Source organism: Dendropsophus ebraccatus, chromosome 15, assembly GCF_027789765.1.
Source record: "Dendropsophus ebraccatus isolate aDenEbr1 chromosome 15, aDenEbr1.pat, whole genome shotgun sequence".
NCBI lineage: Eukaryota > Metazoa > Chordata > Amphibia > Anura > Hylidae > Dendropsophus > Dendropsophus ebraccatus.
The window spans coordinates 24,715,508-24,732,147 of record NC_091468.1 but is presented as its reverse complement, the minus strand read 5'-3'; the positions used below and the strand labels follow the sequence as shown (position 1 = coordinate 24,732,147).

Here is a 16,640-nt window from a genome sequence, read left to right as displayed (position 1 = left end):
GATGTATATGATAGTATATTTGGTATCCTATGTTTGGCCATTTACAGTTTAGCAAGATAACGTTCTTTCATATCTAAGTCCTGTTGCATCATTACACAGCGCTATATCATGCTCTCTATCCACAACATTCTAGGTAACACCTCATAGAATTTTTTGTACGCTTCCTTGCTTAGTAGTTTTTGTACCTATTATAGCCATTACACATACTTCGTCCACCTTAATTACACTATGTACGTTCTCCGTTGCTATATGTGCGTCTCTTACTGCGGACTTTCCAGCGTACACTTGTCATCTATTTGTGTTTTTTTTTGTTTGTGTGTTTGTTTGTACTATTACTTGCATAACTCAGACATTTATCTCGCATTCTTATGCCTTTTGTATAGCATTGTACTTGATATGCTACTTTCTGTCTGCCTGCTGTGTAAAACTTTGGAAAAAATTCAATAAACACATATTGAACCGTTAATGGCCCGAACATAGAAAACTAGTGATATTTTTGGGTCATTTTCTAAACATATCTGAGTTTTGGCTCAGACAGGAAAGTTCCGCAACTAGTTGAATATGTCTGGATAATTAAAATCGATGGGTCCTGTGCACCAAACATGATGTGAGTCCAGCCTAAGTATTCTGATAATGTTGGGGAACTGATTAAGTTTACCAGAGTGCAATTCCTGTGGCTGGGCCTAGGATGGTATCTGTTCCCGAAGTGGTATTTTATATGTTTTATAAGGTAACATGTTTTTATGAAAAGTTATTCTTTGTATTCTCTGCACCAGTGTAGCAGAGAATGAGTTACATGTAGAGATGAGCAAACCTGGAGCATGCTCGAGTCGATCCGAACCCGAACTTTCGGCATTTGATTAGCGGTGGCTGCGGAACTTGGATAAAGCCCTAAGGCTATGTGGAAAACATGGATATAGTCATTGGCTGTATCCATGTTTTCCAGACAACTTGAGAGCTTTATCCAACTTCAGCAGCCCCCGCTCATCAAATGCCGAACGTTCGGGTTCGGATCGACTCAAACCCGAACCCGGTTCGCTCATCTCTAGTTACATGCCTTACTACACACACTACACACACTGTTAGGCAACAGTGACACCTGCAGTCTTTAGTGGGTACTGCTCTAGGTAGTGTAGATTTTTCAGCTCTTTCCTGTGTATTCTAGAACTTGCTAGAAGGTGGGTGAAACATGCTAATATGTCCCCATAAAAGGCCTGTAGTTGAGTCAAATTGAGTAGCTGTCCAGGAGACAAGAACAAGTATAGAAACTGCTAGAACACCAGAGGAGAGAAAGCTGCTGAAAAAGGGGATCAAGGAGTTACAGATCGACTATAAGCAGGGAGGAGGACAGCTGGAGGTGAGACAAAAGGCCCTATTCCACGGAACGGTCGATAATCATCCCGTGGAATAGAAGGCCACGATCAGCCGACATCGTTCATGTTGAAAAACTAAAGACTCATATAGCAGTGATCTGCTGCAGTCGCTCCGTGAAATAGGAGTGTCGGCAGCAAACTGCTGCTGTATGCTATGGAATGCCCAGACAATCTAGCGATCACCCGGGCAGCCCCCCCTCCCCCCGCAGCTCCCCACGGCCCCCCTGGACTCACCCGATCGCTGCTGCCATGTGGAATAGCGGCGGCAGCGAGAGGGGAATGAGGAGCAAACGAGCGCTGATAGCGCTGGTTTGCTCCTGCAGTCGGCCTGTGGAATAGGGGCTTAAGAGAGACTGTGGGAGAAAGTTTGTCAGGTGCACTTCCTACAGACAGTGGGAATCATCAATTCAGGAGGCCAAGTGGATGTACTTCAGTACACTGGGTAGCAGAGATAACATAGGTCTCTGCACTATCCAGATGTACAAGGACCCCTAAATACTACTAGGAACTGCAAGGGGCTTTCTGCTCGGCCTAGATACTAAGCAGAAAGCTCATTAGCTGACAGGGAGGGGAAGGACTCATGCTCTATTGGGGAAAATGATGACAGGGCCCACCAGTCTCCCACACATAGCAACAAGCCAAGGTCTGAGGCACACCATCTCACTACACTGGATCGTACAAGTGCATTTAAGCTTTCAGCAAAGAAGTTATTGCTACACTGCCCCCCTCCTTGTCTCCCTGTTGTCTGGTCTACCTGCATCACACCATCACCAAGAGCCCTCATACAGGACAGTAATATTTGGGGTTGGCCCCAGGGGAACTACAGGTTCACACCACCAACCACCTTACACATTGGTGCAGCCCCCCTAAAGCCTCTACAGCTGCCCCCAGAAAAGAGAGAGATCACAGGGGAGAGCAATCTGCTTCTGTGGAAGCCCTCATGCCCACCTGAGACCATGACAAGTCTGTGCGTGAAGCTGCGGTGCACCACAAGACCCAGACATCCTGCAGGTAACAGCACTACACTCACTCTACAGCTCTCAGTACATCCCCTCATTTCAGAGCTCAGCGTTACACACGCTGGGAGGCCTAGCCGCCCACAGACATACAACTACTACCTCCACCATCCTCAGCACAGATACACAATGTATAATAGAAAGCTGAACATAGATTAACCTATAATAGTAATAATTTTGCACAGAGGTTTCTGAAGGATTATTTTTATGTTTCTCTTCAGTTACTGTAGTAGTCCGGGAGTTTCTGTATTACCTGATGATAGATAGAGGTGAGGTTGGATCCATGGGGTATATTTATAGATTTTTTTTTTACATCTTTTCCTCTTCAGTTTTCCCTGGTACTCGCTGATCTGTATGCAGGCCTTACCCATACAAGCCGCTGTTTACTCTCTCTTAGGCAGCTTATCGTGGCAGCGACCCAAAAAAAATATTGTCCTTCATAAATGGATTAGAAACTGAGTCCATTTCACCCAGAGATTGCTGGATGTTAGTAGAGGCGTGGGCAAAACAACACAGAAGGTTCTCTTCCCATAACCTGTGGATATAAAGGGTTAAAGGTAATCTGACAGCTACATTTCAGGATCTAGACTGCTGACACTGTTAGATAGCTATAAGGTCAAACAGACACATGGCGACTCTCATATATGTCTGTGCTTCCAGAATGCAGAAAAGTGCAACGTGTCTAAGAGGGGTTCCCATGCTCCTGAAGTGCTTAGGATTAAAGGGGCCAAGTATGCGGAGGATCTGACGCCTGGGCCCCCTGAGGAACTCTAGATCGACGTCTCAGAGGTCAGATCCCCTGCAATCTCATACTTGTCCTATGGATATGGGGCAAGTAATTATACATTGGAAAACCCCTTTAAGTCTCCTCGCTCCTCTTCCCATCCCTATATCTACTTGGGTCATCGTCCAGCTGACCATCAATTAAGCAGGGTCAGGTTCTAGATCAATTTTCTTATCTCTACTGACAAACCTTGTGGGAACCATAATGGCATCCACGTTGGTCATGACCAGAATGTATACAGTGGGAAAAATATGTAGGTGTATTAGGATTCTAAAGACTGGATATAATGGCAGTGGTGGCAATGACATTAAGTTATGGACGTCGCATTGGGCCCACAGTGACGGTATTCACACACAAGCTCCAATCACAGCTTTATTGACATATTTAGATGTATTACACATAGACAAACAGACATGTACAGACGTGTACATGTACAGACGTGTACATGGAGGTGTTTGCTCCCAGAGTATGAATGACTTCCCTTATCAGATGGGCCCATATTTCATCTGCTTTTCACACCCCACTGGAATAAATGTTTCTAGCCCCCTTAGTTTACTTATATTGCAGTCCCTGTAGTCAAGCCACAAGGCCATATGGCTCAAACCACACCAGAGGATTGAGCTATTTGGGCTTTATAGAAACAAAGCATTGCTATGACTGTAGACTATGAGCACTAAATCTCAGCACATTGGCCCATAGACATAAGAAAAAAAATATTTCTTTGTCAATTATACTTAGTCTCGACAAAACATCCCAGATGTGCCTCCCTATAGAGGACTCTCAAACATTTAGTGGACAATGTCTTCAAAAGTATTAAAATTTTTTGCAAAACTTCACCCAATGGGTGACATATAAGTCCACATAACAAAAAGTGTATAAAAAAAACTGAAGTCTCTTAGTGAAAGTTTTTCTTTAAAAAAAAAAAGAAAAGAAAAAAGACCAATATTACATATCATTGAGGATTCTTGTTCTTCTGACCAGTGGTGGTCACTTCCTTCGGCCAGAAGGGCCCGTGACCAAAGTCTTATGCATTCAGCCTACAATGAGGCGTCCACAAGGCTCCAGAAATGTATTCTACATCATTAGTTGTATCCACTGTAAAGACAAATTGTATTATTATATTATTATTATTATTATTATTATTATTATTATTATTATTATATAAATTAGTATGGCAATTAAAAAAATTATAAGGGGATGGGATAAATTAAGGTTTTGTTTCTTCTTGAGGAGAGAGACAATAAGTGTGTAGAGTCTTATAAGTCATACCATGCTCCTCTGGAAAAATAAATATGTAATGTAGCTCTGCTCTCTAGTGCCACCTGGTGGAGGTAACATTCTTGTCAGTGCTTTATCCCTCTAAGAGTCTTGAAACACAACTAGGGATTATTATCCAGGTTAGAATCTTTTCCACAAGGAAGAGGTACCCATTTCTTTTATTGTTCTTTCCCCTTTTCAGTACAGAACAGGGTGTAGGCTGGTTAGCATATAACTACATATTATTTATTAGTAACACTTCACATTGCCAGTTTTCCCAAGTTGAAGTAATTTTGCAATTGTATAGAGGTATCATGGAACCCCCTGCAATCTAAGTAATGGGCTCCCAGATCTCCCAGGTGAATGAAGTAGCAATCATTTGTGCTTCATTCATTGTCTATGGCAGAGGTGTCAACTTGTGTAAAAACCACATCTCCCATCATGCCTGGACAACCAAAGCTTTAGCTGTCCGGGCATGATAGTAATTGTAGTTTTGCAACAGCTGGAGGGCTGTGCGTTTGACACCTGTGCTTTATGGGCTTCTTTTGGAGATAGCCCAGCAATGGAGTCAGTACTCAGTAGATCCATAGACAATAAAAAAAAAAGCAGCAGTGTGAACATGTGACCAACACTTTATTCTAATAAAAGACTCAGGACCCACAATCATTGTGGATAAGCAGTAAGTGCTGTTGGTAAATGGGTTATCTCTAGAGCTGAATGGCCAAACACTAATCTGATGATTGACAGCTATTCTTTCCAACACCCATACACATGTCAGCATAGCTAAGCCAGGCGTACATGTGTTCTAGATGGAGAAAGCAGCTGCAAACACCTCTGAGGGTGGCTTATCTCCCCAGACAACAAAAGGATGTGTCATGGTGAAATCCAATAACCTGATCCTTCTTTTCACCTTATATGACCTCTATTCTTTGCATTCACTCCTCAATATGGCTTCATATATATAGCCACCATATCTATTCTGTGGATCACATATCTTCCATATTCAACACTTACCATCTCGCAATTTACATAGGCCCCTTTACCATCAGATGACAATGTGTAAAAGGATTCTAAAATGAAGGAAAAGAAACAGGTAAGTATTGCTGTATGGGTCCTAGGTAAGTATGTGCAAGATGAGCTGACACCTAACTATAAGTCATTGCATATTCAATACTTTATATACTTTAGGATTCTAAGTGCATTGGTGGCGAGGCGATGTTAGGGCTATTGACCTCCATGGTGCACAGCGGTTTCTCATTCTCTACATTTTACAGGGCAGGACCAAAGCTGGGCTGTTTTTCAACAGTGCGTACACAGTCCCTTCCTTTCCCTTACTTCTCTGTCCAATCATGGCACAACATATACTCCTCTTTGTCATGCCATGATATAGTGCTATAGAAAGAGCATTGAACAGGCTACACTGTGTGGTGGGTATGATTTACACTGTACACTACTATAGATGACATGTGGGAGAAGAAAGGGTTACTGATGAATTAGGTTTGTAAAGTGCAATGGGAGACAAAATATAAGAGGCATCAGCAGCTCAGCAAGGAACTATACATTGAACACTGGAGTGGGGAGCAGTATTGTGGATATACAGTAGTGGGTATGCTAGTATCTATACAAAGAACAGCTGCCTTGGGCTTTATGGGAAGCCAGAGATGGGAAGGAAGCCTTGATTTACCTTTTAGAAAGAGTATGTAACTCAAGCTCTTTCTCCAACACATAGCGCATGCTACTGTACATGTCACTGCTTAGTAATCCTAGAACATGATTGTGCAATGAATTTTCACTCTAATTTCATGTGACATTACCGTCATATGTACACACTTACGTAGAACGCCTTTTAGCCGCACCACACAGATCAGGAAGTCAACAAAGCTCAATTTCCCTTCAGCGTCTGAATATCGTGCAAAAAGCTGATAGACAAGATCACTGTGAACTTTGAACCCTGGATGATAAAAGAATCAAATGGTCAAATACTCAATACCGACCGTGCAGCCACCATATTGTAATGACAGAGTTTTTCTTTCTTGCTAGGAATGAAACAAACTGCACCAAACTGACTGCAAAAATGACGATCACACAATAGATTTGGTGCAGAATTTCTTAACAGCCCTTTTGTGGCACCAGGTCACCAGGGACCATAAGATATCTAGATGGCTATACATGGAAACCAGCTTCCACAAAAGTCAGAACAAAAAATTTAGAACAAAACTGATGTCATCGATGAGGGTGTGTGCTTGTACATTACAATATAAAGTGGTACCTTGGTTTAAGAGTAACTTGGATTAAGAGCGTTTTGCATAAAGAGCTCACAGTTTTTCAAAATTGTAACTTGGTTTAAAAGCATTGCTTTGGTTTAAAAGCTCCCTGTACTGGGTGGGAGCGAACGTCTGGGAGGGGCATGGTCTGCATAGTGGGGTCTACAGCACTGTACTCTGACCCTTCATGCTTGCTGCAGTCTTGCTGTCAGTCCTTGTGTTTCCCATCCTCTCCATTCCTGCTATAATCTGCCTGCACTTAAACTCAGCTTTAACACTACTGCTATAATGTGCCTGCACTCACACTCTGTCACTGTCCTCCTGCACAGCTCTGTGATTGTCACTTCTTGATTGGTCCATGCTGAACACCGCCTCCTTCCCCATTGTGATGTGACTACACAGACCTCTGACAGCAGCCCTGTTTCTCTATTCTAGCCTGTTGTACTACATTACTGTATTATGGGGATCTGCAGGTCCATTCTGTATCTACAAACTGCTGCTGTTTTTTCATTCTTATACACTTACTATACATTATACACCACATGCTGATCGCTATACTGTACAGTAACTTATACATATACATTACTTATGAAATATCCAGCTTTCTAAATGTTTGTTTTACCTGTTATTCAGAATAAAAAAATATTATTTTTGGGGTGTGGAACCATTTGTCTGCATTTCAATGATTCCTTATGGGAAAATTTGCTTTGGTTTAAGAGTGATTTGGATTACAAGCACAGTCCCAGTACGAATTATGCACGTAGTCGAAGGGACCACCGTATGATACGACATAAGGAGGGTTGTCAATAGACTCCATTGGACCGAGCAACAAGACACAGTGAGTAAAATACACAGCCTGTCACTTTGTATGCAGTGGAGTTAGGATTAAAAGGAACACAAAATGCTAAATTGATACATTGTTATATCTACCTCAGGGGTGGAGCATGACATAGGGAATTTCTTATAGACATTCTTTGAATTTCTGTGTTATGCTCCACCCCCAGGTCCTTCACTAGGAAAAACACATTTCCAGTTTTGCCTGGAATATTCAATAGTAAGATAAGCTGTTAATAAAGATTGAAATTCCCAACCTGTTGCTTTCCAAAACAGTTGCAAAACTGAACTTGACTGAAGCACATATGGCTTGTGTACATAGCCTGAAAACACAATTCCTTGGTGGTGCTCTGTAGCAGTGCGCATTGTGGCAGATTAGAAAGATGAGCAACAGCCGTTTCACGTGTAGAATGCTTCATTGGGCTCAAGAGTCGGAAGAAGCATTCCACGTGTGAAACAGCCGTTGCTCATTATCTTTGAAACACACTTGTATGCCCTGCCAAGTTTTCCAATAAAGCATCTTTTTATTGTGTTTTTTAGTTGCTGTATTACATATTTCTTATCTGCTACAGTTGCAAAACTGAAACTCAGTTATATACTGAATATTCTCTGTATGCATTGGATTTAAGAATTAAGAAAGTTGACAAAACTGGTATATTGTTAAATCCAGTGCAGGACTGCAGGGGTGGGGTATGTAACAGAGATTTTCTCATTGGTGTGTTTTGAATTCATGTATTATACTCCCACCCAGGACCTTCTCTAGGTACTAGCCTTGCCTGGAGTTTTCCTGCAGGAAGAGAAGGTTTTTATACCGACTGGTGTTCCCCAACCTGTGAATCCCTAGCTGTTGAGCTATTGTAAAACTACAACCCCCAGCAAGGGAGCCAAATGTTGTTAGGGCATGATGGGAGTTTTGCACAGGGTGAGGAACAATGATACAGATATTTAGGAACAAAGGTTAAATACTGATCGGCTCCGCACCTGCTAGGTTCATTATCTCGCCGAATTCTTTCAAACTGAGGTATCCACAGCGATTGCTATCCATGTTAGAAAAGAGATCCTTAAAGGGACACATAACATTATTAGTATTCACAACACAATAGAAATAAATACAGATATGTACAGTTACTACAGTGGGTAAAAATTTTTATTAAAATTTACATTTCTTGAAAACATCCTGGTTTGCTATTATATAATAAGAAGCGTTCATATCCAAATTTCTATTATGCGATGGATAACGTTTAATTCCTGAAACGGGAAGATCCCTTAAATATTATGATGCTGATGACATGTGAGATGCAACATTGTAGGGAAATGTTCCAATGACTTCTATGGGGAAAAAAAAACTGGAGAAGCAGCTGAATGTCCTACATCCTTCTGTATCCTTATACAATACAATAGACATCATGCTCATGCACCACTGACATCAGGGGCTGCATGGTGCACATCCCAGGTTATAGTGTCCTGTATATACCACAGACCACCAGGGACCATGCCTACATCATACCCCAGTCACGTCATTTATATCTAAAACGTTTGGACCATACCATCTAGCCGCTATTGTGTCCAAGTAAAAACCCTGGTGGGTTCTGTGACTAACTTCCCTGAATCATCTACAAAGAAGCCAAATCAGGGGATGAGATTTTTATTGTAGCCCCCTCCTTGTGTGTAGTCTGAATCATGCACTGCCTTCTGGCAGCTGGATGTTGCTCTACCTCTGACCAGTATATAATACTGACCCCATAGACTGTGTATATACTGCACACTGGTTACCAGGGACCATGAGCTGAAGATGTCATAATACTCATCATAATGACTGAAGCAAATAGATTCTGGCATTGTGATCTCTCTATATATGCGGCAGATAAGCAGCAGTCGTCTCCTCTCTCCAGAATTACCTTATACTGGGTTATGGTTTTCCATAAGGATGCAAATGTTTCTGCGTCAAGTTTTCTCCTCCTGGAAATCTGCATGTGTGCTAAAGAAAAGGAAATGTGTGCAAGGGTGGGATTAGATTAAGGACCCCCAGCAAGTGCCAAAGGATGGGGGTTTTAGTAGGTATCTTCTTGAGGCTATAAATTATACCCCCTGTAACAATTCTAAGGATACATCTACTGATGCCAGTATTTCTCGACAGCCATCAGTGGTGAATTTTGCTCCATATGGATACGGATATTCTAGAAAAGAAAATGTAGTCATTTAGTATATGCACGTCCTGTAGTATTGCTTACAGTGATTCTGAAAATATTTTTGCTGATAATTACACTATTTGCCACCAGAGGGCGCAGCAGCATTGACACACTTTGTATGATGATAATAGGGAGCCAGTAAGTGGACACATTACAGTGTATGTGAAATGTTGATATAAAATGTCATGTACACACTTTGTACCTATATTAACACCGCCTAGGGTAAAACACAGAAGCCTTAAGCCCCTATTCCACGGGACAACTGTGAGGAGCAAATGAGTGATCACTGGGTGATCGCTGATCGTCCGGGCAGCCCATAGAGGATAGTGGCGGTCTGCTGCTGCCACTCCTATTCCACGGAACGACAGCAGCAAATCCCTGCTCTCACAGTCGTTTGTTTTTCAACATGTTTAAAAGACATTAAACAACGCAACGATCAGCCAACATGAACGATGTCGGCTGATCGTTGCCTTCTATTCCTCAGGACAATTATCGGCCATAACGATCATCGTTCCGTGGAATAGGGCTTTTACAGGTAGATAATCTGGAGTCTTGTTACTCATATTACATTGATCAGTCTCACCTTTTTTAACCATGTCATTCAGAAGCCTGTTCAGATCCCAAACGTAGAGATTTGATCCCTGTTACAGAATAAATCAATGTATATTCTGGATTACCTCACATGGAAACCTATAATCATCCTCTTTACTATGATCCTTCTAGGACTCTACATGACTGACCTTACATAGATATGAATATCACACAGAACCATGTTACTGAGTTATTTACCATCTTGGCCCAGAACCATGGACTATATGGAGCTATTCCCTATATAATGCTATCCTAGCCTCTGCTCCTCTGGAGACATTTACATTTTCGTGATATAGGATCTCCGCTCAAGCCCATGGGCATGAATACCCCATTAATGCCATATATATATTATATATATATATATATATATATATATATATATATATATATATATACGCAATCCCCCCCTTACACAAACTATCTAACTGTTTTGACTCTCCTGCAGATGTACCCAGGATTATATCAGAAATCCTTGGTTGGAGTGAACATTACCTGGGTGGCATAGAGTCTGAAGATGTTTTCTTGTTTAGGAACCTCCGTTCCCGGCTTCCAAAAAGAAGAAGAAAAAAGAAAGTTAACATTTTACACCATGTCTTATATTCTAATTATATCCAGAGCTGCACTCACAATTCTGCACATCACTATAAGAAATAAGTCACCAGCCTCCTGCGTTATGACAGACACATCACTTTGGCTGCACTTTTCTACATTTGATTCCCATATTTTCCACTCTTGTCCAGAGCCCAATGTAAAGACATTACTGCCTTCAATGCAAATTATAGTATGTTCATGGGAAACACTGAACCAGCAGGCGACGAAGCTGGTGAAATTCTATTAAACTGCTTCCATCAAGCCCCAGGGATATGAAGCTCTAAATTTAAATGGCTCTAGTTAGAAACATTGAAGACATCTGGCACAAAAAGCCCTCTGCTCCATCTAGTCCGCCTTTTCAGTATTTCCTTTCTTATTATTAGGATATATGTTTATCCCAGGCAAGTTTACATTCATTTATTATCTACCACATCTGCTGGGAGTTTCCTCCAAGCATCTACTACTCTTTCAGTGAATAATACCTTCTTGTGTTGCTTCTGATCTGTCCATAATAACCTTGGATTGTGTCCCGATCTTCTTGTGTTCAGTTTCTTCAATCAAGAACCAATCCTTCTGAGAAGCGATCTTGACTGGTTAACCCCCCAGATGCCACAGTCAGTGAGACGGCAGCATCTAGGTGGTTAAAGATTGGGTGGTGGCCCTGTCCATCCTTTGATCAACTCCCCTAGTAAAAATGGTAGCCAAAGGCTTACTAAAGACCTTAAGGCCTCTTAGTACTCCTAGTTTACCCTTCCAAAGGCTGAAAGTAATAATAAGAGCAATTAGACGACACTACTTTGCAATAGATTAAAGGGATACTCCAGCAAAAAAATGTGTTTTATAATCAACTGGTGTCAGAAAGTTATAAAGATTTGTAAATTACTTCTATTTAAAAATCTCAAGCCTTCCAGTACTTATTAGCTGCTGTTTGTCCTGCAGGAAGTGGTGTATTCTTTCCAGTCTGACACAGTGATCTCTGCTGCCACCTCTGTCTATGTCAGGAACTGTAAAACCATTCCTGCTCTAGACAGCTCCTGACATCTGCAGAGGTAACAGCATAGAGCACCATGCTAGACTGGAAAGAATACACCGCTTCCTGCAGGACATACAGCAGCTGATAAGTGGAAGACGTAAGATTTCTAAAAGGAAGTAATAGGAGTACCCCAATAAAAAGCAATAAAACAATTTCCATCTATTCTAAAATAGCACAAATAAAAATACAACAAAAAATAAGTTGTCACAAAACAAAAATCTAATTAAAAAATGAAACAGGAAGATTGTGAGGGGTATGGAAGCAATATTTTTTTCTTTAGTTATATTTCTATGATCTTTGCTGGTGTCTTTATTCTCACAGTGATTTAATCTTAGTCTAGTGATTGTTTTTTTTCAGGCGACACAGAAGAGGTCACAGGGACGCGGAAGGCAGGAGGCCGACTACCATTCATTTATCTTTGAGGTTAGGTTCTTCTCTCTATGAGACTCCACTTTTTCATATTTTCTTTGTTGGTAGATTTATGGATCAGTGCGATGGTGTCAGAAAATAGGTCAAATTTATCGACTTTGTTGCACCAGATGTTTAGTTTAGAAGGGGATTTAGGTGAAGATCAAAAGTTTGCAAGATAATAAGTTCTGTCCAGCATCCAACTAAGTCAATTGTTAAAGGTTAGGCTGCAGGGTCGGGGTTCTTTCTGTATCCATGAGGATGGGACTTCCCTTACTAAGTATAAGTTCTATACGGCATCAAAGACATGATTGCCAGACTTAAATAGAGATGGGTTGACATTTCTCCTTAGCTTAGATTTGACCACAAATTAGATTAAATTTTTTAATTTTTTTTTTACAAAAACTAACTTTAATGCAAATGTATAATAAGTGCTTAGTGGCATTTTAGTGATCTGTCAGGTGTCTACTTTTTTGAAAATATAAGATGAAAATATAATATGTTAAATTTTTTTTGAGTTTTATCATTTGGTTTCTTTGTATATATCAATAATTTGAAAATTGTTTCTGTTTGCAAAAGATCGAAGGTCAACCGTCCCACAAGTGAATGGATTGGCAGCGTGTATGTGACTATGAGACTATCGTCTATGAGACTATGGGACTAAAACTCAAGGCTGATCATGTATGCGTCCTAAAGCTACATTCACTCCATGAAGGACATAACTTTTAATCTTGGGATAGCTCCTTTTAAACCAACCATCAGCCAACCATTTAAACGGGTACTCCGGGCGGGGGTTATTTTTAGGGTATGGCAGGGGAAGGGGTGGAAATAGAGGCCGCCGGTCACTTACCTCCCCAGTTCCAGCGCCGGGTCCCGGATCACGCCGCCCCGTTCTCCCGCCCGGCCGCCGCTTCCTGGTCTGAGCTGCGGCTTCAGACGTGGCGTCTCTAGGCAGCTCAGCCATTCAGCGTTCGTAGCGGAGTCCCGTCTCTGGATCCGGCGCTGGAACCGGGGATGTAAGTGACTGGCGGCCTCTATTTCCAGCCCTTCCACGGCCACACCCTAAAAATAACCCCTGCCCAGAGTACCTCTTTAATGATGATGATGAGGGGAGAGAAGGATTGGTCACCTCTACTTCTAGCCTTCCGGACGTCATGTCAGCTGGACTTCGCTCAGTCATACGTACTTTCAGGTTCTGCGGAGGAACAACGTCCCTAAAATATAACAATGGAAAACAGATTATTTATAATGAAGAGCAACAAAAGGCAGATTAATAAGAAAAACTGCAAGTTACGCGCATGGTTGTTGGATATTTAAATGACCGTATTGGCCAAAATATACCAACAAGACATAGAATGCAACTAATAGTAAGGCACCCTCACTGTATATAGATGAATGTCTCATGGCACTTGGCTTATACTTCTGTACAAGTGGTACAGGACTGTAATAGGGCATTTCTAGCAGTCTATGAGCCATATAGGCTCCATGTGCTGCCATATAGTCATTGTGTACTGTCATACAGGCTTCACGTGCTGCCATATAGTCATTGTGTGCTGTCATACAGGGTCCATACACAGGCTTCTACATGGTGCCTTTATACAACCACCTAAAACCCCCCTATTGATCTCAGTGATACCTTTGTATCCAGCATTTAGCACCCCCTAGTGGTGGCTCCCTATTAATGTGGATTTGGATATAGAGTTTCACTGGATTTTCTGTGGCTTTTGTTCTTTCTTATACACAGTTACTCACTGAGTGCTGTCTGTACTCCTCAAGAAAACTTGACATAGGAATGAAGACTCGTACTCTCTCTGGGTGGTGTAAGGAATAATGCCGTATCTCCCTGGTGGAAGGGTTAACGTCTGAGTGACATTCAGGGACTTTGCAGACTTTATACTGGAGATTTTCTCTGGATTCAAATATGACCTTGGAGGTCTGTCCTGAGAGTCGGGGATCTGGGAAAGAGAAAGAAAATGGAAGTCTACATCATTATAATATCAGATAATGTATAATAATATCAGGTATAATATAACAAAAATAGTGCCATTAGCTCTTTCCCGTCACTTCCTTTAGAAATCCAGAAGCATTTTAGGACTTCTGCATCCTGGAGCAGGTGTGTGCGGATGTCACTCATATCGCACCAGAGAGGAGGTGTAAGACAGCCCTGCCTCTCTGCTTGGGAGTGGGAAGATGATAAGTTTGTGCTATGTGTTTTACTTTTACGGTGGTGGTGGGGGGGGGGCACTTACCTAATGAAAGAAACTACCTAATAGGGAAAACTGCCTATCTACTTGGGGGGCATCATGCCTGATAGGGGTAACTAACTACATCATGGTGACTTGTCTACCTACTGGGAAACATTTCTAAGGGGGAACCTACCTACTTAACAAAATGTGTTTACCCACTCAGGGAACCTATCAATTTAAGATGAAAATGATCTGCCTACTGGTGGAAAGTATGTATTTCATGGGAGAAACTGTCTACCTAATGAATGAAACTACCTACCTTTTGGGGACCTGCCTATCTACTGAAGGGATCTACCTACCAACGGAGAAGACCTACTTAACGGGGAAAACAACATACTTATTTGGGGTCCTACCTACCCACTGAGGAGACCTAACTACTGAGAAAAACAACCTACTTACTTGAGGACTACTAAGGGTACTTAAATAACAACAGGTTGAACCTACCTACCTTCTTGGTGCTTCTTACTTATCGGGGGGGGGGGGGGGGGGGGGGTGATTGATACTACCATATACTTGCACCACTGTGTGGATATAATCATTGTGGGTTTAGGTGTCTGTGGGCTTGTGTTTATGTATATAAGTGAGAACACATATCTGATGCCTTAGGCTGGATTCACACTATTTATATTTGAGGCTGTATTTGGTCCTCATGTCAGGTCCTCATAGCAACCAAAACCAGGAGTGGATTGAAAACACAGAAAGGATCTGTTCACATAATGTTGTAATTGAGTGGATGGCCGCCATACAACGGTAAATAACTTCCATTATTTCAATACAACAGCCGTTGTTTTAAAATAACAGCAAATATTTGCCATTAAATGACGGCCATCCACTCAATTACAACATTATGTGAACAGAGCATTTTTGTGTTTTCAATCCACTCCTTGTTTTGGTTGCTATACAGCCTCAAATATAAAGCCTCAAATATACGTAGTGTGAACATAGCCGTAAACCTTACATTTGCCTTGTATATTAACGATCAGCACAGGGTAGACACTATTAGGCTGGGTTCACACACAGTATATTTCAGGCAGTATTTGGTCTTCATGTCGGGTCCTCATGGCAACCAAAACAAGGAGTGGATTAAAAACACAGAAAGGATCTGTTCACATAATGTTGTAATTGAGTGGATGGCCGCCATATAATGGCAAATATTTGCTGTTATTTTAAAATAGCGGCTGTTGTATTAAAATAATGGCAGTTATTTACCGTTATATGGCGGCCATCCACTCAATTTCACCATTGTGTGAACAGAGCCTTTTTGTGTTTTCAATCCACTCCTGGTTTTGGTTGCAATGAGGACCAAATACTGCCTGAAATATACTGTGTGTGAACCCAGCCTTAAGTGAGAATCAATCCTCTGATGTTATACGGCCATGTTTTATGGATATTCTGAATTCAGCCTCAGTTTATTCCTGTGTGCAAACACATTAGCAGAAGCAAGAAACAATTCCTAGCTGACCCTCTAGATATACATTTACCAGCCGTGAGCAATGAGCGCAATCAATATAATCAATGTAACATTTAGCTAAACACCGGGATATATTGTATTCTGCGGCTGACTGCTGCGACAATTATCAGACTGTACTATCAGCATTATGTATCTTCCATCATTCCCGGCCCATTTGTAACTTATCATCGCCCTCAGCCACACACCCATCATCTCAATCGTCCAGTGGGCTTCACGTACCCCAAAGAGAATGAAGCCGATGGGCAGGAAATCGCCATATTTATGTTTGTTTCTGCTGCTTTGCATGAGACATATAACCACGTTTACTCCGCTCTTGGCGTCATCAGATCTGTCGACCTTTATTTCGTACAGTGGATTCTTGTTCAAGAAATCTAAAGTGAATGTAACGAATTTATGACTTTGTTTAAAGAATGTGTTAAAAAATTTGCCAAAAAGTTGTAGCAGAGAAAATGAACACCTCCACTCCACTTCTAGGTTGTGTAGGGTGCAGAACCAAAGAGAACACCAATAGGTGTGTAGTGTAAAAAAGTAAAGTTTATTAAAACCAATGATAAAATGCAACACAACACGTTGTGTCACATTT

At 41.5% G+C, this 16,640-nt stretch overlaps 1 protein-coding gene across 2 annotated transcripts in view; it reads right to left on the bottom strand.

The window, feature by feature from the left end:
* Positions 1–3,638: 3,638 nt before the first annotated feature.
* The window catches only part of LOC138774396 (calpain-13-like), a 64,513-nt gene continuing 51,511 nt past the window's right edge, over positions 3,639–16,640 (bottom strand). For both annotated transcript variants that reach the window (XM_069955203.1, XM_069955204.1), the window contains 11 exons: positions 16,277–16,428; positions 14,093–14,295; positions 13,470–13,554; positions 10,801–10,854; positions 10,301–10,358; positions 9,638–9,705; positions 9,427–9,495; positions 8,510–8,588; positions 6,265–6,381; positions 5,445–5,500; positions 3,639–4,268 (listed from right to left, as the gene is read on the bottom strand). In XM_069955203.1, coding sequence (XP_069811304.1) covers positions 4,248–4,268; positions 5,445–5,500; positions 6,265–6,381; positions 8,510–8,588; positions 9,427–9,495; positions 9,638–9,705; positions 10,301–10,358; positions 10,801–10,854; positions 13,470–13,554; positions 14,093–14,295; positions 16,277–16,428 — 962 coding nt within the window. In that variant the 3' untranslated portion in view covers positions 3,639–4,247. The remainder of the gene's footprint in view (positions 4,269–5,444; positions 5,501–6,264; positions 6,382–8,509; positions 8,589–9,426; positions 9,496–9,637; positions 9,706–10,300; positions 10,359–10,800; positions 10,855–13,469; positions 13,555–14,092; positions 14,296–16,276; positions 16,429–16,640) is intronic.